Source organism: Microcaecilia unicolor, chromosome 8 (genome assembly GCF_901765095.1).
Source record: "Microcaecilia unicolor chromosome 8, aMicUni1.1, whole genome shotgun sequence".
Classification (NCBI taxonomy): domain Eukaryota; kingdom Metazoa; phylum Chordata; class Amphibia; order Gymnophiona; family Siphonopidae; genus Microcaecilia; species Microcaecilia unicolor.
In genome coordinates this window covers 48,651,474-48,678,359 of record NC_044038.1, presented here as the reverse complement: position 1 = coordinate 48,678,359, position 26,886 = coordinate 48,651,474, and the positions used below count along the sequence as shown (strand labels likewise).

Sequence of the window (26,886 nt, the reverse complement as noted above, 5' to 3'; positions counted from 1 at the left end):
CAAGTGCAAAATGGTACTCGGTGCTCTGAGTCCTGGCTGAATTTGGGATATTGCAACATGTCCTCTCTAAGATAGTTGTTCTTAAACTGATCTGCTACAAGACTGGCTAGCATTGCTGGTACATTGGTACCTGTGGACTATGCATCCCTTTCAAAGCAGGTGTAAAGTCAAACAATGAAAGCTCATGCTTGGCTTTTAAACTGAAATTACTGTGTGTTGGTAACTGACATGGGTAAAAGCACCTGCAGTGGGAACAGTGGCGTACCAAGGGGGGTGGGGGCGGTACACCCCAGGTGCACGCCGCTGGGGGGGTGCCACAGCACGCGCCTATCTGCTCCCAGTTCGCTATGCTCGCTAAATTCTCTCATTCGCTGCAGCTCCCTCCTTCTGCCCCGGAACAGGTTACTTCCTGTTCCGGGGCAGAGGGAGGGAGCTGCAGCGAACAAGAGAATTTAGCGAGCGTAGCGAACTGAGAGCAGACAGGCGCGCGCTATGGCACCCCCCCCCCCTCAGCGGCGTGCACCCGGGGGGGGGGGTGTCATTTTGCAGGGGGGGGGGGCGGATCGGCGATCCGCCCCGGGTGCCGTCGAGGCTAGGAACGCCACTGAGTGGGAAATAATCTGGTCACAGAGGAATAAAACAAATGCATATGTCATAATATAAGCAATTAACTTATCCAGTTATCTTTATGCCTAATATCCTTTTACAGATAGGACTGCTATTTATGTGGTCCAACTAATGGATAAATGCATCCAAACTGTGACAAATATTGCCCATATATGGATAAACATAGGCCCTGGCCCCTCCCTTTACTAACCAGCTAAATTCTGGATAGAAATTGAATTTCGTACATCCAAAATTTATGTATTTGGCAGCTTGGCATTTAAAAAATACCTATGCAGTCAGCAACCAATGCGGACTGTACCAACGCTTTAAAATAGTGACCAGAATTTTAAAGAAAAAATATACTAAAAAGGACTTGGTCTTCTCAGTTGAACACCTTTATATTAAGTCAAACGAACCTATAAATTTACAAAAAAATGTACCTTACTCTAAAAGTCATCCCATAAAGTTCATCCTGAAATCAAATCAGGCCCAAATGGAACATGGCAGATCTAACATACTGTAAACACTAACCTTCAGAACTATCAGTAGTCTTTCCATTAGATTAGTATCTTAAATTCAGACATTTAATAAAAGCATTACTCCTGGACAACACAGTTCTCTTAGATCAGGGGTGTCAAAGTGCAATCGTGGAGGTTTACAGACACTAATTAATATTCATGAGAAAGATTTGTATGCAAATACCTCTTATTCACTAGGAATATCCTGAAAACCAAACTGGTTTGCGGCCCTCCAGGATTGCAGGTGGACACCTCTGTCTTAAACACTTTCTCTGCCATTATAATTTCCTAGTGAGTTAGTCAGAGCCCATCCATTTGCATTCATATTGTGTTTCTCTCCACAGTCTTATCCACAACACTGACACATTTGTTCCCTTTAATATAAAAGCGTAGAGGTTTTTGAGCCCACTCTCCTGCGTAGTTGATACCAATCCTCGCTGTTGCGATGATAGTCTGATCACCAAGTACTTCTGGGCCCTGTTCCAGCCAGACTTCCTCATCACTAGCCAGATCTCTGCGGTCAAAGCTTTTGTTGATATCAAGGGCTTGGCACAGCTTCGAAGGGCCATTACACAGTTCCCAATCTTTCAGGGCCTTCCCATTTTCTTTTCTCCGAAGATTTCTCAGATGTCTCATTGTGTCCAGACCTTGCAACGGCTCCAAGGATCGGAGGAGGACTGCTGCCCCCTCCCCTGTGAAAAGACAAGAATCAGATTGTTTCAGTGGAGTTAGTATAGCAGTATACAATTGCCTCTTTTTCCAAGGTCCTTATATATTCTTAAAGAGAGTATTTGTAGCGCCGTTAAATTATTGCCTAGAATTTTTTGATGTGTATTTTTGATATTCCAAAAAGGTCATTCTGAACAGTAATTTCATAATGCGAAACTGTTGTTTTGAAAACGTATTTTTTTCAAGCGAGCCTTTTGTCTTGCGTAACATTTGATGACTTATGTGCCCAATTGAAGATAGGGTTTTTTTTGTGTGTTTTTGAAATGCTGCAATTACATGGAGGGGGATAATCGAACGGGGACGACCATCTCTGAGGATGTCCCCGTGAAGGGGCGGGGCATCCCGTATTATCGAAACAAGATGGGCATCCATCTTTCGTTTCGATAATACGGTCGGGGACGCCCAAATCTCAACATTTAGGTCAACCATAGAGATGGGCGACCTCGGTTTTCGCCGATAATGGAAACCGAGGACGCCCATCTCAAAATCGACCAAATCCAAGGCATTTGGTCATGGCAGGAGCCAGCATTCGTAGTGCACTGGTCCCCCTGACATACCAGGACACCAACCGGGCACCCTAGGGGGCACTGCAGTGGACTTCACAAATTGCTCCCAGGTGCATAGCTCCCTTGCCTTGGGTGCTGAGCCCCCCAAAACCCATTCCTCACAACTGTACAACACTACCATAGCCCTTATGGGTGACGGGGGGGGGGGCACCTACATGTGGGTACCGTGGGTTTCGGAGGGATCACATTTACCACCACAAGTGTAACAGGTGTGGGGGGGATGGGCCTGGGTCTGCCTGCCTGAAGTGCACTGCACCCACTAAAAACTGCTGCAGGGACCTGCATACCGCTGTGATGGAGCTGGGTATGACATTTGAGGCTGGAAAAAAAAGTTTAAAAATTTTTTTTTGGGTGGGGGGGGATTGGTGACCACTGGGGGTGTAAGGGGAGGTCATCCCCGATTCCCTCCGGTGGTCATCTGGTCAGTAAAGGCACCTTTTCGAGGCTTGGTCGTGAAAAAAATGGGACCAAGTAAAGTCAGCCAAATGCTCGTCAGGGACACCCTTTTTTCCATTATCGGCCGAGGACACCCATCTCTTAAGCACGCCTCAGCCCTGCCTTCGCTACGCCTCTGACACGCCCCTGTGAACTTTGGTCGTCTCCGCGACGGACTGCAGTTGAGGGAATCGGCTTTCGATTATGCCGATTTGGGCGACCATGAGAGAAGAACGCCCATCTCCCGATTTGTGTCGAAAGATGAGCGCCCTTCTCTTTCAAAAATGCCCCCGTTAGTGTAAACCTTTTTATTGCAACAAAACAAACTACAGTATAGAAAAATATCTGCTATAGAAACCATTAGAAATCTCTCTCTTAAACCACACCCCCCATCCCTCGAACAATTACAGTAAGTGGAGGTGTCAAATCAGTACAGAAAACATAATAGTATACAACACCGGGGGTAGCCGCCTATAGATTATTCAATATCAAGCTCCTCACTGTAGGCGCAAGAGACTGAATATATGGGTCCCAAATGAATAGATATGTCTTTTCTCTCTTTGCAGAGGTGCTGGCCTCTCTCGCCTACTGTAATGCCAAGTGATGATTTGAGAGCGCCATGACCAAAAAGAAGGGGGATCAGGGTTCATTCAAGAACATAGTATACATTTCTTCCCCACTACAAGGGACTTCCTAAGAAGGATACTTTTGTACTTTCCCACAATCCTCATGCCCCCTGACATGTCAAACATAACAATCTCTACCGTCAGGTTAACCCAGTGATGGAATCAGGTGCCTAAACAGAGTGCAATTTCTGACCAAAAATGCTTCTGTGTGTACATTCCCAGATAGCGTGAAAAAAGCCATTGTCGCCCTGGGTACATCTAACACAGGTCGAAGGGGGAGCAGTCTTTCCGTACATCTGTACATCTGCAATTGGGTAAAGTATGCTCTATGGGGCACCCGGAACGCACACTCCCACAGATCCACACCCTATATCAATTGGGGTATTCTTTTAATAGTGTTGACCACATTCCACCTCAACAGCAGCTTCTTCAGGTCTGACTCCCATCTTGCTTTTACGATCGTGAAATCCTTACCTCCTCCCAGTACTTGGACTGTCCAAGCTAGGCCTGAAATAGTAAACCTCTCTGCAGCTACCCACTCAAATAATAATAATAATAATCTTTATTCCGCATATCAATGCAGATGACAGCAAATAAAATACCGGTACATCCCGGGAATACAATTATAGCACATAATCGTTAAAAACAAATTGCCATCATACATATACATGATATAAAATTGTATAATGACTGTAAAAGCCCCATTATTTAACTTTGTCATAAGAATTATCACTGTAATACAAATATTTCGAATAAAAACTTCCTAAAAATTTTGTAATCAGTGATAGACCATAATTCAGATGGAAGAATTTTCCAAAATTTGACTAGTTGAAAAGAAAAAAAAAGGATTCAAACTAGCCAATTTCATCCCATTTGGACTTGGAAAATCAGTTTTAAAACATTGTGGTCTAAGGAGTTAATGTAGTGCTTAAGTTGGCAAAAAGAAAACTGATTACCTGACTTCATCTCCCCCTGTTGACAAAAGATCTCAAAAGTCATCATCGTTCCTTCCCTAGTAAGTACATTCTCCGCCATGGTGTAACCCCGAGCTTCCCAATGAACAAAAGTGGTATTGTCTAATCCTGGGGGAATTGTATATTATCCTTTATTAGCAATTGGTCAGTTCCCATGTGAGCACTACTCAACCATCGTGTCAATTTATTCCAGGTGTCTTTTAGTGGCCAAAGTAAGTAAGGAAGGAGACTAGTGGCCCAGTGAGTAAGGAAGGAGACTAGGAGGGACCAAACATTATACAGATCAAACAGCAATTGTGATAGGAGTATAGTCCTGTCGGTCTAATAGCCAATCTCCCAGATGGTGCAGAAGGCAAGCATAATTATGTAATTGTAAATCTGGCAAACCCAATCCTCCACCCCTCCAATAAGCGCATTTTCCCCTCCCCAACAAAATATGGTCACTTGTCTGGCTATGTGCAAAAGGTCTCTTCTAAGGAGACGGATGGAAAGGGTCTGGACCACTTAGCTAAAAGTACCATCTTACACAGGCTAATTCGGCTGGACAGAGATAAAGGTAATGTTGACCAACCTTCCAGCTGTCGTTTTGTGGTGGCAGAAGATCCCACATTAAGAGAACACAACAACTTGGCAAAGTGAGGCATCTGGATCCCTAAATATCTAAAAGACTGTGTCCCACCACAGTGGAAATTCCCCCTTCCACTTCCAACACATCAAAGCTTTAGTGACCAAAGTTTCCAATTTGGAAAGGTTTAATTTAAAACCAGCATAGTCCCCGTGGAGGGGCATAATCGAATGGGGCGCCCAAGTTTTCCTGAGGGCGTCCTCGCAGGACGTCCTCGCAAAGGGGCGAGGAAACCCGTATTATTGAAACAAGATGGACGTCCATCTTTTGTTTCAATAATACGGAAGGAGACGACCAAATCTCAACATTTAGGGCGACCTTAGAGATGGTCGACATAAATGTTGAGATGGTCGACCTTAGAGATGGTCGTCCCCGGTTTTCGGTGATAGTGGAAAACGAGGACGCCCATCTCAAAAATGACCAAATCCAACTCATTTGGTCGTGGGAGGAGCCAGCATTCGTAGTGCACTGGTCCCCCTGACATGCCAGGACACCAACCGGGCACCCTAGGAGGCACTGCAGTGGACTAACTGATGCACTAACTGAACGGAAAAGGCCATTCCCTTACTGATCCCTTAGCAATTCGGAAAGGAACGGGGCATGCATGAAGGAAATCACATGCAAATGAGCTGCTCACTGTTAGCTCATTTGCACACGATTTCCTTCCTAAGGAGGGGAAACCAGTGCAGAGCAGCCAAGCATTATGCATGGCTGCTCTGCACATGCCAAAGACGGTTTCATACTTGCAGACAAGCTGTATGTATAATAGCTGTCTACAACCTTTTTTTTTTTTTTTTGAACTTGTTCCGATGTTGTATGCTATACCAAATCTGTACCAAGAGTTTAAAACGCTCCACTATCAATCGATACACAACTGAGCACTCATCGATTTGACCCCTGAGGAAGGCTGTTATAGCTGAAACACAGGCCATGTTGGGTCTTAATAAAATTTTATTGGAGCATCTTATCCCGATGTGGTGGCTGATCACTTGGAATTGGTTCCTTTCCACCCTGTTACTGCTGTATTCATTCCTTGTGGAGTGTGAACCCCATTTGTCTTTTCGCCTCACAGTCTATATCAGATTCTTGTCCTACCTACCTTTTAAAATCAGCACCTGATTTATTCATTCAGGGGTCCTTTTACTAATGTGCGCTCAGAAATGGCCAGTGGTAGTGTAGACGCGTGTTTTGGGCGCGCGCTGAATTATTTTTAAGCACACCTACAAAAAATGCCTTTTTTAAAACTTTTTGCCAAAAATGGACGTGCGGCAAAATAAAAATTGCCGCGCGTCCATTTTGGGTCTGAGACCTTACCACCAGCCATTGACCTAGCAGTAAAGACTCATGCGTTAACCGGGCAGTAATGACCTACGCGCGCCAAATGCCACTTGGTGCGTGTCTGATACACAAGGCAGAAAATAAAAATTATTTTTCATCCGCGTGTATCGGACGCGCGCCAAAAATGAAATTACCACCAGAGTCATGCATTAACTCCATTTTGGCACGTGTTGGGCGCGTGTACATGCTTATGTGGCTTAGTAAAAGGGCCCCTCAATGCTTACAACCTAATATATCATTTATGCTATCCCAAGGCATTTCCCTCTCAAATAATGGCAAAATAATCCTAACTCCCATCCCTAAGAACCCCCAATCTAATATGAGTGGTCTCAAATTACAGGCCAGTGGCATCAATACTGCTACTGCTGAAAGCGATGGAAGGACTGGTTGCACACCAGCTTACAGAATATCTCCAGTCACACTCAATCCTGCATACCTCTCAATCTGGTTTTAGACCATCATACAGTACAGAAACAATCCTAACTACCTTAATAGCAAATTTTTGAGTAAAGGCGGAAAAATTATCATTATGAAGTTTGATATGTCAAGTGACATCCTGTTAAATCTAATGAACCACTTTGGGACATATGGCAAAGTAGTCCAATGGTTCAAGGGCTTTTTTTTTTTATATCAAATCAGGCCAAATTTCCTCTCCCTGTTCATAAGTACGTAAGTATTGCCATACAGGTCCATCAAGCCCAGCATCCTGTTTCCAACAGTGGCCAATCCAGGTCACAAATACCTGGCAAGATCCCCAAAAAAGTACCAAACATTTCATACTGCTTATCGCAGAAATAGTGGATTTTCCCCAAGTCCATTTAATAATGGTCTATGGACTTTTTCTTTAGGAAGCCGTCCAAACCTTTTTTAAACTCTGCTAAGCTAACCGCCTTTACCACATTCTCCGGAAACGAATTCCAGAGTTTAATTACACATTGAGTGAAGAACCTTTCCTCCGATTCGTTTTCAATTTACTACTTTGTAGCTTCATCGCATGCCCCCTAGTCCTAGTATTTTTGGAAAGCATACCCGTTCAAATCCACTCATTATTTTATAGACCTCTATCATATCTCCCCTCAGCTGCCTGGTCCCCCTATTGTGATGTACCACAGGATTCCCCTCTGTCCCCTTTAACATAATGATGGCACCATTAGGTAATATTCTCGAATCTAATGAACAATGTGCAGACACAAACACAAAGCATTATGGAAACAACTAGACTGTGGTATTTAGAATATTTGAGATTCTTTTTTTTGTAGCTAGCGATCCAAAGCCACACCCTGTGCTCTATGTGGATGTAAGAGGGCCCCAAGCCAGTCAAGATTAAATAAACAAGAAACAGCAAATCAAACACAGACTCCAGCAACATTAGGAAATCTTCCAAATTCACTCCATCCACAAAATATGACTTTGGAAGCCTCTGAAAATCTGCCATCTGCATTTAGTCATTATAACTTTATCCTTAAATAACTATTGTTTATTTTTTCCACAGCCTGTTACAAAATCCTATTTTCAGTACAAAGAATGGTTCACTGTAATCATGGGATTGTACAAGGCAATAATCATTCCTGGTAACATTATTTTATGCCCTGATTTTATAGGATATCTGAATAATTACTACAGCCATATTGTCTATTAATTACACTGTAGATAAGTAGCATTATAGATTGTATGGTTTGTATCTGCTTTCAGAGAATCCACTAAACCAAGTATCTTCTTTTTTGCTCATATTAACTCTTTAGTTTGTAAATGTGTCCTAGATGCACACGATGCTGAAATAGTATAAAAATGCTTCCGTGTCACTTGGACTACATTTAAGGAAGATATTAGTCCTGGAAAAAACAATTCTTTAACTAATCTTCTACCCAGTGTGTGGTGTCAGCCAAAAAAACAAACAATGTTAGGAATTATTAGGAAAGGGATAGAAAATAAGACAAATACTACAATGCCTCTGTATTGTGTGCATTTCTGGTCGCCGTATCTCAAAAAAGATATAGCAGAATTAGAAAAGGTTCAAAGGCAAGGGCTCTTCAGCTTGGAAAAGAGATGGCTGAAGGGGGATATGATAGAGATCTACAAAATTCCGAATGGCGTAGAATAAATGTGAAACGATTGTTTATTCTTTCAGAAAGTACAAAGACTAGGAGACACTCAATTAAGTTACATGGTAACACTTTTAAAACAAATAGGAGGAAATATTTTTTCACTCAACGAATAGCTAAGCTCTGGAACTCATTACCAGAGGATGTGGTAACAGCGGTTGGATAAACAAAGGTTTGGACAACGAAAATGATAAAAGGGATGGGACGACTACCTTATGAGGAGAGGTTAAGACGGCTAGGACTCTTTAGCCTGGAGAAAAGGCGGCTGAGGGGTGATATGATAGAGGTCTACAAAATAATAAGTGGGGTAGAGCGGACAGATGTGAAGGGTTTGTTTACACTTTCTAACAATAATAGAACTAGGGGACACAAGATGAAATTAGAATGTGGTAGGTTTAAAACAAATTGGAGAAAGTTTTTCTTTACTCAGCGTGTGGTTAGACTCTGGAACTCATTGCCGGAGAAGGTAGTGACGGCAGCTGGCCTTGCTGAGTTTAAAGGGGGTCTGGACAGATTCCTGAAGGAAAAGTCCATTGATCGTTATTAAATTCTGGGGTTTTGCCAGGTTCTTGGGGCCTGGATTGGCCGCTGTCGGAGACAGAGTGCTGGGCTTGATTGACCTTTGGTCTTTTCCCAGCGTGGCAGTGCTTATGTACTGGAGGAAAAGACCATAATCTGCTACTGGGATAGAAATGGGGAAACCACTGCTTGCTCTGGGATTGGTAGCATGGAATGTTGCTATTTCAGTTTCTGTCAGATACTTGTAACCTGGACTGGCCACTGCTAGAAGCAGGATACTGAGCTAGAAGGACCACTGGTCTATCCCAGTATGGCTATTCTTATGTTCAGACCACTATACAAATGGCCCAGAGATCCTGTTTATGGATTAGAAATCACATGGTTCTCTTACTGTTAACCAGTTGGTACACCTGTTGAAAAAAAGGAAAGGAACACTCATTTGCCATAATGGTCATATTGCCCAGTCTACCACATCAGCCATAAGAGCAGGCGTGACTGAAAAGACAGAAGCAAAGGACAAGGCAGCAGATACAGACCCTCCATTCCTCTTATAGTCTGATGGTGCTCCTCTGTACTGCAAATAAACTGAAGAAGAAGAGTGCCAGTGAACCCAATAATTGTGACCGTCTCCAAGAAAAGGTGACTAAGTAGCAGATCCAAAATGTTCAGAATGGTCAATTTTTCACGTCATGTGTCCATAATCAGTCTGCATAAGTTAAATATTTGAACTTCTATAACTTTTTAAATTTTTTTTCACATAAAAGGATGGGGTTTGGACTGTTGTATTACAAATTGTTTTGTTTTCACAGGTTCACTTCAAACCAAACCACAATACATAGCTTATGTACCTGAATGTAACTCACCTTGAGCTACTACTGAAAAAGGTGTGAGCTGGGTTTTCTTCTTTTAAGTTAGTATTCTCATAATTGTAACTTTTTTTTCTCTCTCCTTTGTCTGCCACCAGTTTCCTGTTGTCTCACTAGTAGTATTTGCTGCAGTCTGTGGTTATCAGCTCAGCAATTCAGCGCCCTCTTTCCAGGAGTTATTTTTGCATGTATTCCACTGTGCTTTTCTGTTTATTGCAAAGCCGTTAGCTCTCAGGAGTCATCTTGTATGGCTGTCATCTTTTTGCCTCCTTTCTTCAAACCCACATATTAATCCATGTGCTCGAGCGTCAGACAAAAATATTTCGGAAATATGTTTGGAGAATTTGGGTGAGACAGAAAGCTCAGACTTTATGCCTGTCCATCCATATTTTCTGTTCTTTTCTTACCCTGCAGTTCTAAACCCATCTATAAGTTTGCTCTTTCTTCCCTGAAATGCCCAGGAAGGCAGCAGCTCACTTCTAGGAAAGCAAGATAAGTACAAAAGACAGCAAAGGAGATATTCTATCTCAAATTTAGTACAACTATACATTGGCAGTTCCTGCTATTTATTATAAGCTAACCGATTAAAATGTGTAATCTTTGAACAAACATCCCAGATATTATGTCACTTCCCTGATTCTTCATCTCCAGCCCACTCTATCTGTAAAACCAGCTGCAAATTTATCTGTCATTTTCTTATCCCTCTGCTGCTTATCTTACTCTGATATTCCCTTGCACACACAGAGCTCTCTAGACCTCACATTCTGTGTTTTGTGCTTTGTACAGAACTTTCACTACAAACAAAATAAAAATCTGTTATAATGTAAAACGAGTTAGGAACTGGGTGCACTTAATACCTCCAGAGCTTTCTCCTGGCCTATACTGTCTCTGAGTTTAGCAAAATATTCTGAAGCACTAAATGCCCAGCAGAGGAATCTGACTAATCCTTGAGGGCCATAAGCCAGTTGGCTGTCAGGATCTCCCTAATGAATAAGATAGATTTGCAGCCCTGCATATTCATTAGGGATAGCTGAAAAACCCTGATGGTTTATGGTGTTTGAAGACCAAAGTTTGAGACCCCTAACAATCATGCCCCACCAGTTTAAAACCTAATTGTGGTGCAAGCTAGCCAGGCATTCCCTCTCCTGTGACTCACCTCACCCATATGGCCAGCTGTTCATTAATGGAAGGGGAACCATTGGCTAGGTAGGGAAATGCAGCAACCCCAGCACCTGTTGGTGGCATCTCTGTCTAACTGAAACAGAATCTGCTACTGGAGAAAATGCTCAAACAGTCACACAGTGCAGGATCACCTACAGCTGTGCCAACTCTGTATCTGCCAGAGGCATGCACACGGGAGCTCATGGCATACTTCCATTTTAGGCAGACATTGTCCTCCCAGCAGAACTTTCAATGAGCACATGACTTCCATGATATGCAAACCCCTTGAAAGCTGTTCTGCACTGTCCTTTAAAGAAGCCCTTGGACGTTATAATTAACCTTATAACAGGTAAAGGAATTCTAGATTTTTGAGTGGATTGGTGGGGGAGGGCGTTTCTGCTTCAAATTTTCCCAGGAGATGAAAAAAGTATTATCCCATTCCTGCAAAGCCTTATCACTAAAACTCTTTCTAACGCAGTCCAGGCCTATGCCACTGCCAGCTGAGTTTTGCACTGCATTCTACTGACGCTTTGTATTAGGGCTCCACACAAATCCGTCTATCATCATATCACTCCTGAAATTATGCCTACTGGGTCTCTCTCTTTCTCCCCCATTACACTGCATGCTCTTTGGGGCAGGAAACTCCTGTATCTGTATGACTTTACATTTTTTTTTAGTATTCCCAGTATTAACATAGTGCAGTGCACATGGTCAGCACTATCTAAGATCAAATGGAGGAAGATGATTGCAGTGGCTTTTATTACACATTGGATCATACTTTCCAGCCAGAACTGCAAGACTGACCACTATCACAGAGTCTTCGTTCTCCTAAATCAATTTTCCACAGTTAAAAACTGGTTCAGATTATAAACTAGAAAAATAATAGCATTGAAACTTACATAAGTATTGGCACACTGGGAAGCCGTCCAGACCTTTTTTAAACCCCGCTAAGCTAATAGCCTTTACATTATCTGGCAACGAATTCCAGAGTTTAATTATACTTTGAGTGAAGAAAGATTTTCTCTGATTCGTATTAAATTTACTACTGTGTAGTTTCATCGAATGTTCCCTAATCCTAATATTGAAAGGAGCAATTCCTTAACTGTTATCTCCTTTTTTTTCTCTTCTGATCACTGATACAGACACACCCACAATGAGGCATCATTTGTATGCTTTGCCCACCAAGCACCGCTTACTGCTACCACACTCCTATGCTAAACTGGCTTTTAAAGATTCAGGTGTGTATTTCATTTTCTTTATGGTATTTTGCTGTGAAACCTAAAGGCCGATGATCAATTCCATGCACTGTTCCAAAACAGCACCCCAAAAATAGCGCCAGAACAGTGCGGGGATTTAACTCCCCAATGATCAATGCTAATAACATGCAAATTTAAGGACATTATTAGCATTGATCATCCGGCGAAAATGCAGAAGGATTGTGCATGAACGCAATCCTCCCACACTTGTCAAACACAGGAGCTGCCCCCCAGAAAAGCAAGGCCCTGGTGGCCTAATGTCCCCCCCAAGCCCCCACACCCCCCTCAGGACAGCGACAGAGGGGGGATGAGGTCCAGCAGACCTCCATCCCCCTGATCCTCCCCCCCAACATGAGGGCGGGAGGGCTAGAGGTCTGGTGGATCTCTAGCCCCCTACCCCCCCACGCCCAAAACAAAATCCTTGGTGGCCCAAATGGGCTGCCAAACTCGGTCTCCCCCCCCCCCCCCGTTCCCCCCTCCCCGTACCTTGTTGCAGGAGGAGGGAGCAGCACTCCCTCCTCTTTCACCGCCACCCTGCCCATTGCATCCATATAGTCGCAGTGCATAAATGTAACAGGAAGCAAACATTGTGCTTGCACCAGTCAACTTTCAGTGAAAATGTTATTTCTAGCAACTCTCAAAGTCCCTGAAAGAAACAAGAGTGCAAGACTCCAAGTTCCCCATAAGCTTGCAATGTCTTATGTAGTTTTAACTGTAAACCACTTCTGACATTTTGTAATTAAAGGTGGTATAATACATGAAAATAAACGTATATGTACAGCCTCCATGTGGTGGTGAAGCACAGCAATACCTTTTGCCTTGGGACAGTGGTATTCTGTGGTTCAAATGCAAAATACTACTACTACTACTTAACATTTCTAAAGCGCTACTAGGGTTACGCAGTGCTGTACAATTTAACATAAAAGGACAGGCCCTGCTCAAAGAGCTTACAATCTAAAGGACAAGTGAGTAGTCTCTGATCTCAGAGAAAAGGGATAGAGAATTCCATAATGTGGGCGCTGTGAACTAAAAATCCAAGAGCACATGGCATCAGGTCTGATGAAGTGAAAGGAAGGAACTACTAAGAGGTGTTTGCTGGGACGAACGGAGATATCATGGAGGAGCATATAGTGTCCGAAATTTTATGAGTACCAAAATTTTAAACGTATGCATAGCCTGTTCTTTGAGTGACTTTAGAAAGTAGCACAATATATAAAAAACAAACTACTTTCAGCAGGAACCTGGAGTGTTGTCTAGAAAACTGCAGACATGGTGAATAGCAGATGAATATATGAAATGTGTTTATGGCTACTATGAACAGCACTTTCCAGTTTCGATGCTTTGGCTCAGCTGACTCCATAAGAACAAAGATTTTCAAAAGCTGTATTAGAATCACTGTGAGGTTTCACAAGACTGGTGCTTTCTTTACCATGGGTGTAGTATGTCTCATGAATTTGGACATTTATCCCCAAATTCCACATATGACGCCCAGATCTGTGCGTGCACAAATTGCTCAATGAGCTCAATATCAATAATTGGGTGTTAACCAATTAGCGATGTTACTTGGCACTCAATATCTGCATGCACATCTGGTTTGAATCTGTTGAAAGCAACGTCTAATGCTTAGATACATTATCATACCTTACTATTCTTTCTAAAAGTCACTGGAATGATTGGATACTACTCCATTCAATATAATCCACCCTTCACCACTCCAGATCAGAGACTACCCACACACTCACACTTGTGCACAAAACAGTAAAGGCACTGGGAGGGATCTTCATTATTTAAACTGCAAATGCTACACATTCTTAACTGCTGCTTAATATTCAACAGCTCTGAAAGAAATGCTGGAAACAGAGTCATCTATTCCTACATCTCTCCCACTGACTAACATGCAGGACTATAAAATTTACTGCTCTACAAGCCTTAAAAGACTTCAGAGAACAAAAACAGTAACATATTCTTATTTGATAGATTATTACCTCATCCATGGCCTAATTACAGCAAATTCTTTTTCAATAATCAATTCATGCTCTTTTCTTGGAAACAGGATTTTGGCTGATGTAGAAAATGGAATATTCCTGCTCCTCCGCCTTCCGTACTTGCTGCAACCCCAATTTCTCCTGCAAAGTATCAAATCTGTAATAAACAATTTTTTTCTGGGAACATCCCAGAGAAGCCACACAGATGTGGCAAAGAACAGAATGTCCATATCAAGCCTTTAATCCCAGCGGACCTTCCGATTACCTTCTAATTAATGAATGTTCTTGACAGCGAATTCTTAAAATTCAAAAACAGAGAAGACAAGGAAAAGTTGAGCTAGTCCATTTGTTGTTTGCAATCATGGGCAGAGACTACTGAAAAAGCTGTTTTAGGGTTTTCTGAAGTTATTTGCCTTTCTCCTTACACATTTTATTAATTTAAACATTTATATACTGTACTACCCACTGGCAATTTAAAAGAAACACTCCTAAAATAATGTAATCAGATACATATTATTGTAGATCAACCATCTCACAATGGAGAAGCTCACCATGGGGCCCTTTTAAGCAGTTAATGCATGAATTAGCTTGCATTAACTGCTAACACAAGTTTGCTGTTCCCGTGGTGATTTAGCAGTGCACACTAATTCACATGTTAAATGCATTTTTGGGCAGATGATCGAAAGCCCTGTTCCAAACAGCGCTCTAAAAACAGAGATAATAGCATGCAAATTTAAGCACGGTATTCTCTCTGATCGTATGGTAGAAGTGCGGGAGGATGCGCTCAGGCACAATCCTCCCGCACATGTTTGACAGGTCTGGGCTGTCAAAAGCCCTGACCTGTCAAACACAGGAGCTAGAAGTCCATGGGACCACCAGACCCCAAGTACCCCCACCCCAAGGCAGGCGAAACGGGAGATGGAGGTCCGGTGGACCTCCAGTCCCCCCGACCCCCCCCCCCCCCCGACACAAGTTCAGGGGGGCTGGAGATCCGGTGGGTCTCCAGACCCCCCCCCCCCCCCCAGCATCCCCTCAAATGTCCCTGGTGGCCCAGTGGGCCGCGAGTCAATCCCCCCCACCGCACACCCCACCTGGTGGTCTAGTAGCCCTTTCACACACCCCTACCCAGAAAATCATAAGGAAACAGCCAATTGAACGCCTACTGAAACAAATGTGCCATATTTCTTTTTATGTTCTCCATTTTTAAAAATCATCTCCTCAGATGGTCTGTTTGGGTGACTATGAACAGTTGCTGGCCTGAGGGGTGGAAAACATCCCCTGAGACACACTCTTAGCATTGCTTGTTAGATGGCAGCTACTCCCCTCTTTTCCCTCTTCCTAGGTCTGAGTACACCACCTCCATGGCACACCCAAACTAGACTAGATTCCCATGCTGCAGAGATACAAGCCTAAGCTGTAGGGCCTGCTCATAAAAGTTTTCATTGTGGTTGGGTTTTATCTTGATATTTTCAAAGAGTATTTTCACATTTTTGCAGGAGTTCTGAGCTCACTATCCTTTCCTTTCCAGTTTTAAGAGTTTCCCAGAAACAGCTTCACACCCTTCACATTTGCCAGATACATGAGAATAACCTACAGGGACAGGAGGAGCAGATTTCTCAGACACTGGAATGTAGCCCAGCCTCAGAAGTCAATAATGGCTAAAGACCATATGGTATAATAAAAAATAAATATAGATTTAGGATGGTCAACTTTCAAATGCAACTGTGAGAACATGTTGGCATGTGTATGTGAGAAACAGAGATGACGTTTGTTGCCCCACTAAAATGTGTTAGACTGGATGACATTCTTTACTAAACAAGATGAAAGAAAATGGATTTTTTTTTAGTAGACTGGTCAGCTGGGCTTGCTCCAGAAAGAAGATAAAATTGCTGCTTTTCCTTCTGAAAAAGAACTTCCGACCTTCAACTATCCCCTTTCACACAGTCTCAAGCATTCAGCTGTAGTTGCTAAATTTATCTGTCATCCAGTACTTATCCTCACCAATACAAGAGTTGGTATTCATGCTGTTCCCCAGCCACTCTTGATCAAAGCAAACCGTGACTAGAACTCCAGTTTCATCCAGTCCAACACATTTTAGTGGGGTATGTGCATACATGTGTGTATAACTGTGGTGTGTGTGTGTGAAACTCCCAAACATTTTGTTGTTTGTAAAGAACAATACAATGAAACAAGTATGATATATTTAACCACAGAAATTACTTTCTTTCTCTTTGCTCAACATTTTTATTACTTTTATTTAGGGCTGCGTTTTAATTGCAGCTAACTCTGCGATTAATGCATTAACCATTAATCATAATTTAAAAAAAAATAAGCACAGTGCAATGTCTACTGTCTCCTCCAAACATCTCTTCTGCTCTCTTTCACTCCCAACCAATGTCTTGGCACAATCCAACATCTTTCCCTCCATCCGCCATCACCTTTCCCCTGTGCCATTGTACCTTAAAGGTGGTCTTTTGCTGATCCTCGCCAGCGGCTGCTTCGCACATATGCTGCCGGCAGCCTGGTCTGAAGCTTTCCCCGACCTGTCCTGCCCAGGCAGAAACAGGTCAGAGGAGGTAGGATAGGCCAGAGGAAAAGCTTCGCAGGTAGCATGTGTGCAACACTGCCACTTCCAGGGACCAAAAGACGACCATCTTTAAGGTAGACCGGTGGGGAGATTGAGAAGAGGGGTTAGAGGGGAGGAGGGGCGTGAGCTGCAGACCCAACAAGCAGAACTGGAGGGGCCACTGATAGAAGCTATGATCGAGGCAGTGAGATCCAGCAGCCGCAAGAACTTGGTGCGGCTTACCACCGAATGTGTGTCACTGTTCATGGGGGTGGAGGGGATGGAGGGAGGGAGAGGTGCTGGACAATGGGAGGGAGGGAGATTATCAGTCCTTTAGGGAAGGGAAGGGGGATGGAATTTGATATATCACCTTTCTGTGGTTACAATCAAAGTGGTTTACATATTATATACAGGTATTTATTTTGTGATATGATACAGACGTTCAAATATTTGAAAGGTATTAATCCGCAAAAGAACCTTTTCCGGAGATGCGAAGGCGGTAGAATGAGAGGACATGAAATGAGATTGAAGGGGGGCAGACTCAAGAAAAATGTCAGGAAGTATTTTTTCACGGAGAGAGTAGTGGGTGCTTGGAATGCCCTCCCGCGGGAGGTGGTGGAAATGAAAATGGTAACGGAATTCAAACATGCATGGGATAAACTTAAAGGAATCCTGTTCAGAAGGAATGGATCCTAAGGAGCTTAGCCGAGATTGGGTGCTGGACGCGGGACTGGTGGTTGGGAGGTGGGGATGGTGCTGGGCAGACTTATACGGTCAGTGCCAGAGCCAGTGGTGGGAGGCGGGACTGGTGGTTGGGAGGCGGGGATAGTGAGGGCAGACTTATACAGTCTGTGCCCTGAAAAGGACAGGTACAAATCAAGGTAAGGTATACACAAAAAGTAGCACATATGAATTTATCTTGTTGGGCAGTCTTTTTCTGCTGTCATCTACTAAGTTACTATCCACCTTATAATTGAAAGAGAAAAACGCCTAGATTTCGACCCAAATCGGGAGATAGACGTTTATCTTACAAAAACGAATAAATCGGTATAATGGAAAGCCAAACTTGGACGTTTTCAACTGCACTCCATCGCGGAAGCATACAAAGTTAACGGGGGCATGTCGGAGGCGTGGCGAAGGTGGAACTGGGGCGTGGTTATCGGCCGAGGAGAGATGGGCGCCTTTCGCCGATAATGGAAAAAAAGTATGCATTTGTAGCTAGAATTTAGGGCACTTTTCCTGGACCCTGTTTTTTCACGAATAAGGCCCCAAAGAGTGCCCTAAATGACCAGATTACCACCAGAGGGAATCGGGGATGACCTCCCCTGACTCCCCCAGTGGTCACTAACCCCCTCCCACCACAAAACATGATGTTTCACAACTTTTTATTTTCACCCTCAAATGTCATACCCACCTCCCTGGCGGCAGTATGCAGGTCCCTGGAGCAGTTGTTAGGGGGTGCAGTGGACTTCAGGCAGGTGGACCCAGGCCCATCCCCCCCTCACCTGTTACAATTGTGCTGCTTAATGCTTAGTCGTCCAACCCCCCCAAACCCACTGTACCCACATGTAGGTGCCCCCCTTCACCCCTTAGGGCTATAGTAATGGTGTAGACTTGTGGGCAGTGAGTTTTGAGGGGGATTTGGGGGGCTCAACACACAAGGGAAGGGTGCTATGCACCTGGGAGCTCTTTTACCTTTTTTTTTGGTTTTGTAAAAGTGCCCCCTAGGGTGCCCGGTTGGTGTCCTGGCATGTGAGGGGGACCAGTGCACTACGAATCCTGGCCCCTCCCATGAACAAATGCCTTGGATTTATTCGTTTTTGAGCTGGGTGCTTTTATTTTCCATTATCACTGAAAAACAAAAATGCCCAGCTCACAAATTGTCAAATAAAACATGGACGTCTATTTTTTTCGAAAATACGGTTCGGTCCGCCCCTTCACGGACCCGTTCTCAGAGATAAACGCCCATGGAGATAGACGTTTTCGTTCAATTATGCCCCTCCACGTTACTAGGTATTTATTTTGTACCTGGGATAATGGAGGGTTAAGTGACTTGCCCAGAGTAACAAGGAGCTGCACTGGTTAATAAATAAAAGACCTTTAATTGTGTAATTAATCATTTAATCGAAATGCAGCCCTACTTTTATTAAAGCAACAGAACATTGAGATTCAACAGCTGTTGATATCCAAACACCTTCATATGAGTAAACCACATGAAAAATATGGCAACTTTCTACATGTATCAGCCAGTTACAGTACTTGCAAAATAATCCAGAGGAACCTAAATCTTCAGAAAAAGAGGATATTTTATTGACTATTGCCTACTTATTTTTGAGTGACATAGACCTAACCCCACAATGTGTACACATTACATACAGAGAGAATTAGCTTAAGAGCTAAAGCCAACATGTCAAAAAGTCATGTAGATTTGGGTGTCAGTGGCTGACGTAAATAAAAGTCATGTAGATTTGGGTGTCAGTGGCTGACGTAAATTCTACAGATGTCTAAGTAATTATTTTGTATGTATTTTTCAGGATAGATAAGATTTGAGAGACTCTTTCCCATATCTCCAGAAGAAATGGATCCTCAGGAGCTTAGCCGAGATTGGATAACAGAGCCGGTAGTGGGAGGCGGGGCTGGTGGTTGGGAGGCGGGGATAGTGCTGGGCAGACTTATACGGTCTGTGCCAGAGCCGATGGTGGGAGGCGGGGATAGTGCTGGGCAGACTTGTACTATCTGTGCCCTGAAAAAGGCAGGTACAAATCTAGGTAAGATATACACAAAAAAGTGGCACATTTCTTGGGCAGACTGGATGGACCGTGCAGGTCTTTTTCTGCCGTCATCTACTATGTTACTATGTTACATCTGTTGCCAAAATGAGCTCAAATTATCAAAGTAAAACAACAAATGGGAGAGAATGCCAACCAAAGATTTTAGAGAACCAGCATTTATTCGACTTCCCACCCATTCTACAAGGTATCCCAAAGATGCCATCAGCCACAAAACAATGATTGCACAATAACCGTAGATAGTGGAGAATGATTCGATCTAGACCAAAGAAATTCCCTTTCCTTCCTTATTAACTGAACCTCCAAGTCATATTCCCAAACCTGTTCTGTACCTGTGCATGAGCAATCCATAGCCTGCTTAATAAGTTTGTCAAAATTAGAGGGTGTTTTGGCAGAAGTAAGAAAGGGACACACAAATCTGTTCAATTTTAGATTCATGTGGTAGTTTGGCAATATCCAAAACACTATGTGGAGGAGTCGTCTAATGGTTATAGTGCTGCAGAGCAGTGGGCTGAGGACCAGGGGAAATGGGTTTGATTCCCACTGTGGCTCTTTCTGACCCCGAGCAAGTCACTTAACCCTCCAAGAACAAAAACTTAGAATCTGAGCCCACTAGGGACAGAGAAAGTGCCTGAATGCAATATGTAAAACCTCTTTGATGGTACCCCAGAAAGGGGGTATACAAAGAATCAAATAAATAAACTGAAGCCATTGATAATTATGTTTCCTTGACAGATCATAGTTTTAAGACAACAAATTCTTTAGATTATTCATTTTATACCAACTGCACCACAATCCAGACATTTCTACTTTGCCAAGATAGCCAATAGAAGAATTCTGTATTTTAATCAAAGGATTTAGCCATATGGACATTCTATTAAATGTCACTTTGAAGAGATTTGAAAGAAGGCATTTTGTATTTAACCTACAGAGTGCCACTGTAGCAAGGCAACAATTGATTGCTGTGCCTATCCACCACTAGGAGGCCATAAGCATAGAAACCAGAAGCAGACTACATGGTTCAGTCACTGGGTATCACCATAACAGTAACTATTAAGAAGCTAAAGAGTTCACTTACAGCTCATTTTCGAAAGAGAAGGACACCCATCTTCCGACACAAATCGGAAGATGGAGGTCATTCTCTCAGGGTCGTCCAAATCGGTATAATCGAAAGCCGATTTTGGAAATCCCCAACTGCTTTCCATCGCAGGGACAGCCAAAGTTCAAAGGAGCATATCGGAGGCGTAGCAAAGACGGGACTTGGGCATGCCTAACACATGGACGCCCTCGACCCATAATAGAGATGGGAGTAACTAGCGAGGTAATTACATTTGCTGATGACACAAAGTTATTCAAAGTTGTTAAATCGCGACAGGATTGTGAAAAATTATAAGAGGACCTTACGAGACTGGGAGGCTAAATGGCAGATGATGTTTAATGTGAGCAAGTGCAAGGTGATGCATGTGGGAAAAAAATAACCCGAATTATAGCTACGTCATGCAAGGTTCCACGTTAGGAGTTACGGACCAAGAAAGGGATCTGGATGTCGTTTTCGATAATACGCTGAAACCTTCTGCTCAGTGTGCTGCTGTGGCTAGGAAAGCGAATAGAATGTTGGGTATTATTAGGAAAGGTATGGAAAACAGGTGTGAGGATGTTATAATGCAGTTGTATCGCTCCATGGTGCGACTGCACCTTGAGTATTGTGTTCAATTCTGGTCGCCGCATCTCAAGAAAGATATAGTAGAATTGGAAAAGGTGCAGAGAAGGGTGACTAAAATGATAGCGGGGATGGGACGACTTTCCTATGAAGAAAGATTAAGGAGGCTAGGGCTATTCAGCTTGGAGAAGAGACGGCTGAGGGGAGACATGATAGAGGTATATAAAATAATGAGTGGAGTGGATGTGAAGCGTCTGTTCATGCTTTCCAAAAATACTAGGACTAGGGGGCATGCGATAAAACTACAGTGTAGTAAATTTTAAAAAAATCGGAGAAAATTTTTCTTCACCCAACGTATAATTAAACTCTGGAATTCGTTGCTGGAGAAAGTGGTGAAGGCGGTTAGCTTAGCAGAGCTTAAAAAGGGGTTGGACGGTTTCCTAAAGGACAAGTCCATAAACTGCTACTAAATGGACTTGGGAAAAATCCACAATTCCAGGAATAACATGTATAGAATGTTTGTACGTTTGGGAAGCTTGCCAGGTGCCCTTGGCCTGGATTGGCCGCTGTCGTGGACAGGATGCTGGGCTCGATGGACCCTTGGTCTTTTCCCAGTATGGCATTACTTATGTACTTATCCCTGACGAGCACTTGGACGACTTTACCTGGTCCTGTTTTTCTTACGACCAAGGCACAAAAAGGTGGCCGAAATGACCAGATGTCCTCCGGAGAGAATCGGGGATGACCTCCCATTACTCCCCCAGTGGTCACTAACCCCCTCCCACCCTCAAAAAACATCTTTAAAAATATTTCATGCCAGCCTCAGATGTCATACTCGGGTCAATGACGGCAGTATGCAGTTCCCTGGAGCAGTTTTAGTGGGTGAGTGCGCTTCAGACAGGCGGACCCAGGCCCATTCCCCCACCCTACCTGTTACGTTTGTGGAGGAAACAGCGAGCCCTCCAAAACCCACCAGAAACCTACTGTACCTACATCTAGGTGCCCCCCTTCACCCATAAGGGCTATGGTAGTGGTGTACAGTTGTGGGTAGTAGGTTTTAGGGGGGGTTGGGGGGGGGGGCTCAGCACACAAGGTAAGGGAGCTATGTTCCTGGAAGCATTTTATGAACTCCACTGCAGTGCCCCCTAGGGTGCCCTGGCATGTCAGGGGGACCAGTGCTGTAGAAATGCTGGCTCCTCCCATGACCAAAGGACTTGCATTTGGTCGTTTCTGAGATGAGCGTCCTTGGTTCCCATTATCGCCGAAAATCAGAAACAACCAAGTCTAGGGATGACCATCTCTAAGGACGACCTAAATTTCAAGATTTAGGCGTTCCCAACCATATTATCGAAACGAAAGATGGACATCCATCTTGTTTCGATAATACATGTTTCCCTGCCCTTCCACCGGGACGTTCTGCGAGGACGTCCTCAAGAAAACTTGGGCGTCCCTTTCAATTATGCCCCTCTTACTAGGTTTCATAGTAGAATTTACAACAATGAAAATGAAATACACATCTGAATCACTAATGGGTAGCCCAGCAGGGAGATGTGTGGTGGGGAAAGCAATCCTCATGGAATTATTTCCAACCCCTCTGCATCTGTGTTGCTTTTGTATTTGTGTGTGTGTATATGCACCTGGTGGGTGTGTTGGCTCTAGGGGCATCTATGACTGAGAAACACGAGGAGAGGGGAGACACAGTTTGAGGTAAGAGTTGCACAGAGACAGAAATTTCACCCACCCCACTGGAATCTCCTCCATTCCCACCCGTCCCCGCATGTAATCGCCTCCATCCCTGCCCATCCCCTGTGCTAAAATAACCCAACTTGGGGTAAAATAACTCAACTTAACAGTAGCCCATGTTGATAACTCCCCATCTCGGTGCTTATGAGGATTTCAATGCTATCAACCATATCCATTACTTTTTTTAGTGCTATTAAAATTGCCATGGCACAAGGAAAGGATAGGTAGGTTGGCCTGGCACTACGCTTCCACAGGACCCCTGCAAGACCTGAATCCATCCCTATGGGAGTCTCACTAACTCCGTTCCCATGCAACTCTCTAGGTTTGAGGAGACATTTCCTAACTGCTATGTTTAAGTATATCAATATTTCTATGCTGCAGCAACTGGAACTGTCTCTCCTACAGAAATATTTGGGGGGACTTTATTTCCCTGGAAGCCCAGTACAATCTGGTATATTTTGGAACGCAATGAGGTGTATTTTTGAAGCAATCAGACTTACAAAGTTACATAGAAGCATATTTTCAAAGTACTTAGGGGCCCATTTACAAAGGTGCGCTGAAAAATGGCCTGCAGTAGTGTAGACGCGTGTTTTGGGCGCGCGCAAAATCATTTTCAGCGCGCCTATAAAAAATGCCTTTTTAAAATTTTGCCGAAAATGAACATGCGTCCAATTTTGGGTCTTAGACGTTACTGCCAGCCACTGACCTAGCGGTAAGGTCTCAATCGGTAACCAGGAGGTAATGGTCTATGCGTGTAAAATGCCGATTACCGCCCGCGTGCCAGAAAAATATTTTCCAGCAAGCGTAGCAGACACGCGTCAAAAATGAAATTACAGCAAGGGCCAAGTGGTAGCTGGGTGGTAACTCAAAATTGACGCGCGTTGGGAGCACGTAGGCGCCTACATGGCTTAGTAAAAGGGCCCCTTAGACTTACAAAGTTACGTAGAAACCTATGGAACTTTATAAGTCTTAAGTGCTTTGAAAATGAGCCCCAATATGTCTTTTCCCCAGTTTTTTTTCTCCACATCAAATTTGGTCCTGTTATCTTGAATTTTAAAATAGCTATTTTACTTCCAGAAAGACAAACCCATGTTCTCAAACCCATATATATAATTTCTTTCCAACATTTTATTGGGTTGGAAAGACTTCAAAAAACACTATCTGCTCAGTGAGATTCTTTAACCTATCATTCTTTTAGCAGAGTGATTTTAACTTCTAAAAGCTGGTGTCACAAACTCACAAAGGTGAAAGATGCACAAAAGAAGGTGGCTGAGTTGTGCAGAACAGAGCCTTAATTCACACTCTCAAGAAGAAATAAAACAAAAATTATCCTATAAATAACCGATTCATTATGGGCCAAATTCTATAAATGGTGCCGAAAACCACGCAGTTAGCGTGATTCTATAAACTACGTCTAAAGTTAGGCATAGTTTATAGAATACTAGGAAAAAATGCCCGTTTCTGAGCGCAATGAAACGGGCGCTAGCAAGGGGCCCCCTCCCTCCGTCCCTCCGAGCTACTTGCCTTGTTCGGGGTTCGCGTCGCTGTGTGTGGGGAGGGTTTTGTTGGTTTTTTTTTTTTGCTGCGCCTCCGTGGCCATGCCTGTGGCGTTTCCGTTTCGGCCCTCGAGTGTCATAGCTCCGCCCTCGACATCATGATGTTTTGACGTGAGGGCGGTGCAGACACTCCAGGGCACACCGGATATCTCAGGCGCCTCAACTTCCGTGGAGGCTTCATAGAACGTTGGGGTTGCCTTTTATATAGAGAGATGATGATCATACACCGTTCTTGCAACTAACATTTAGGCACACCCATTTAAACCAGGCCTAAATACCTGTGCCTAAGTTCGGCACAGATCGGGTGTATTCCATAATAGTGCGCATAGTTTTTTGAAATGTCCAAAACCCGCCCAGTCCATGCTCATAGCCATGCCTCCTTTACAACTGCGCACATCAAAATTTGCACAAACCGCATTGTAGAATACGCCTAGAAAGTTGTGTGCGTAAATTCTAATTAAAACCAATTAGTCACTAATTGGTTGTTAGGTACCAATTATCGGCGCCGATTGGCTTGTTAATCAATTAAGGTGTGCATGCAATTTGGCCATGTGCCAAATTAGCTCGCACAACTTGAGGCGCCATATATAGAATTTGGGGGTATGTGTATAGCCACATCATCCTTTTACAGATCCATTTAATCCATGTAAGCTCCTCAGAACTGAAGATTAGTGGGCTAGAAAATTAGTTTAAATAAACACTGTGGGTTGGGCATGGCGGGGGAGTGTTGCTTTTGTTAACATATGAAAAGCACTGAAAGTATCCTGTTGAGGCGTGTTTTTTTTTTTTTTTTGGACCACCAGTAACAGAGGATCCTCAAGAGAAAGAACGGAGAAGGGGTGTCAAGGAAACTAAAATTGGAAAGACAAAGTGACTCCTTCATTACTGAATCTATTTAACATTTCACGGTTTCCCCTGTGAACTAGAACTATTTCTCCTTCAGTAACAGATACACTTCTTTGAGATATTTGGAAAGTTTGATTTATACAGTTTTCCTTTGGGATATTCAATGCTTAGTGTACAGTACATCTGTGCTCACACAAGATAAACAACAGCTGGTTAAAGTCTGGCCAAGCAGAGGAAATAACTTTCCATAGTATGCAATATGTTATAGCTAAATTAAAAGGGAAAAAAAAAACCAACAACAAAAACAAAAAAGGTAAAAATCTGCTGTGGAATATAAAGACATTCCTGGGAGGAAAGAAAACAAATTGGTCTACTGGGGTTTTGCTTTTTCACAAGCTGCATTTCCCTTAGGATGGCATTTACAAATCACAGACTAAATAATTATGGGTACTGGATGCATGGAATGGACTCTTGGAGTAATGGTAATGGTATTCAAAAGGTATGGGATAAAAGCAAAGGATCCCCTTAATGGTAAGAAACACAGCACTGGGAAAACCTGCACATATCAGCGGTTCATCTCAAAGCAGCAGTTTAAAGGGGAAAAAAAAAACGTTATATTGCACTTCTGAAAAAGGCATGGGGTAAATCTGCATGGAACAGCAGTTACAACCCTCAGCATTTTGCTGGGCAGACTGGATGAGCCATTTCGATCTTTAACTGTCATCATTTATTATGAGTCACTATATGGGAATGGGCTGTGTCGGAATTGCTGCGCAGCTTTGTAAAAGGGGGTCTTAGATTGTTTATTCTCTCTTTTCCCCCCAGTTTCATGTTACATTTCTCTATGCTTATTTAATGTGACCTGTAGCCTCAGAATCTTCCTCCTTGCCCCTTATCTCATGTCAGACCTGTGAGTTCTTGTACCAAGTAGAGCGCTGCCGAGCCCAGTACTCAGACCAGGTTCTGCTTGGCGGCCGGACAACCCCGGGTTTCACCTGCGCTGACCGCCGTTTCCCAGAAGTTGAGCCCCTAGGTGCGGGCGGCCTGCAGGGCTTACGACATAGAGCAGGAAGCGGGGTGATGAACGTGACGGCCAGACAAGCAGCAGGCAAGACAGTGATCCAGGTACAGGCAGAGTCAGTAGGCAGGCATCAGACACGAGAGTAATCCAGGTACAGGCAGAGTCAGGAGGCAGGCAGCAGACACAAGAGTAATCCAGGTACAGGCAGAGTCAGTAGGCAGGCAGCAGACACAAGAGTAATCCAGGTACAGGCAAGGTCAGTAGGCAGGCAGCAGACACAAGAGTAATCCAGTTACAGGCAAGAGTTAGTAACAAGGAACAAAGTAGAGGAGAAGCACACTACTGAGCATGTAACACCTACCAAAGTAGAAGCCGAAGCAAGGAGTCTAGGGAGAGCTC

General features: G+C 43.6%; 1 protein-coding gene across 2 annotated transcripts in view; it reads right to left on the bottom strand.

The window, feature by feature from the left end:
- Positions 1 to 615: 615 nt before the first annotated feature.
- The window catches only part of MPG (N-methylpurine DNA glycosylase), a 46,337-nt gene continuing 20,066 nt past the window's right edge, over positions 616 to 26,886 (bottom strand). For both annotated transcript variants that reach the window (XM_030212994.1, XM_030212995.1), the window contains exon 4: positions 616 to 1,816. In XM_030212994.1, the coding sequence (XP_030068854.1) occupies positions 1,446 to 1,816 (371 nt within the window). In that variant the 3' untranslated portion in view covers positions 616 to 1,445. The remainder of the gene's footprint in view (positions 1,817 to 26,886) is intronic.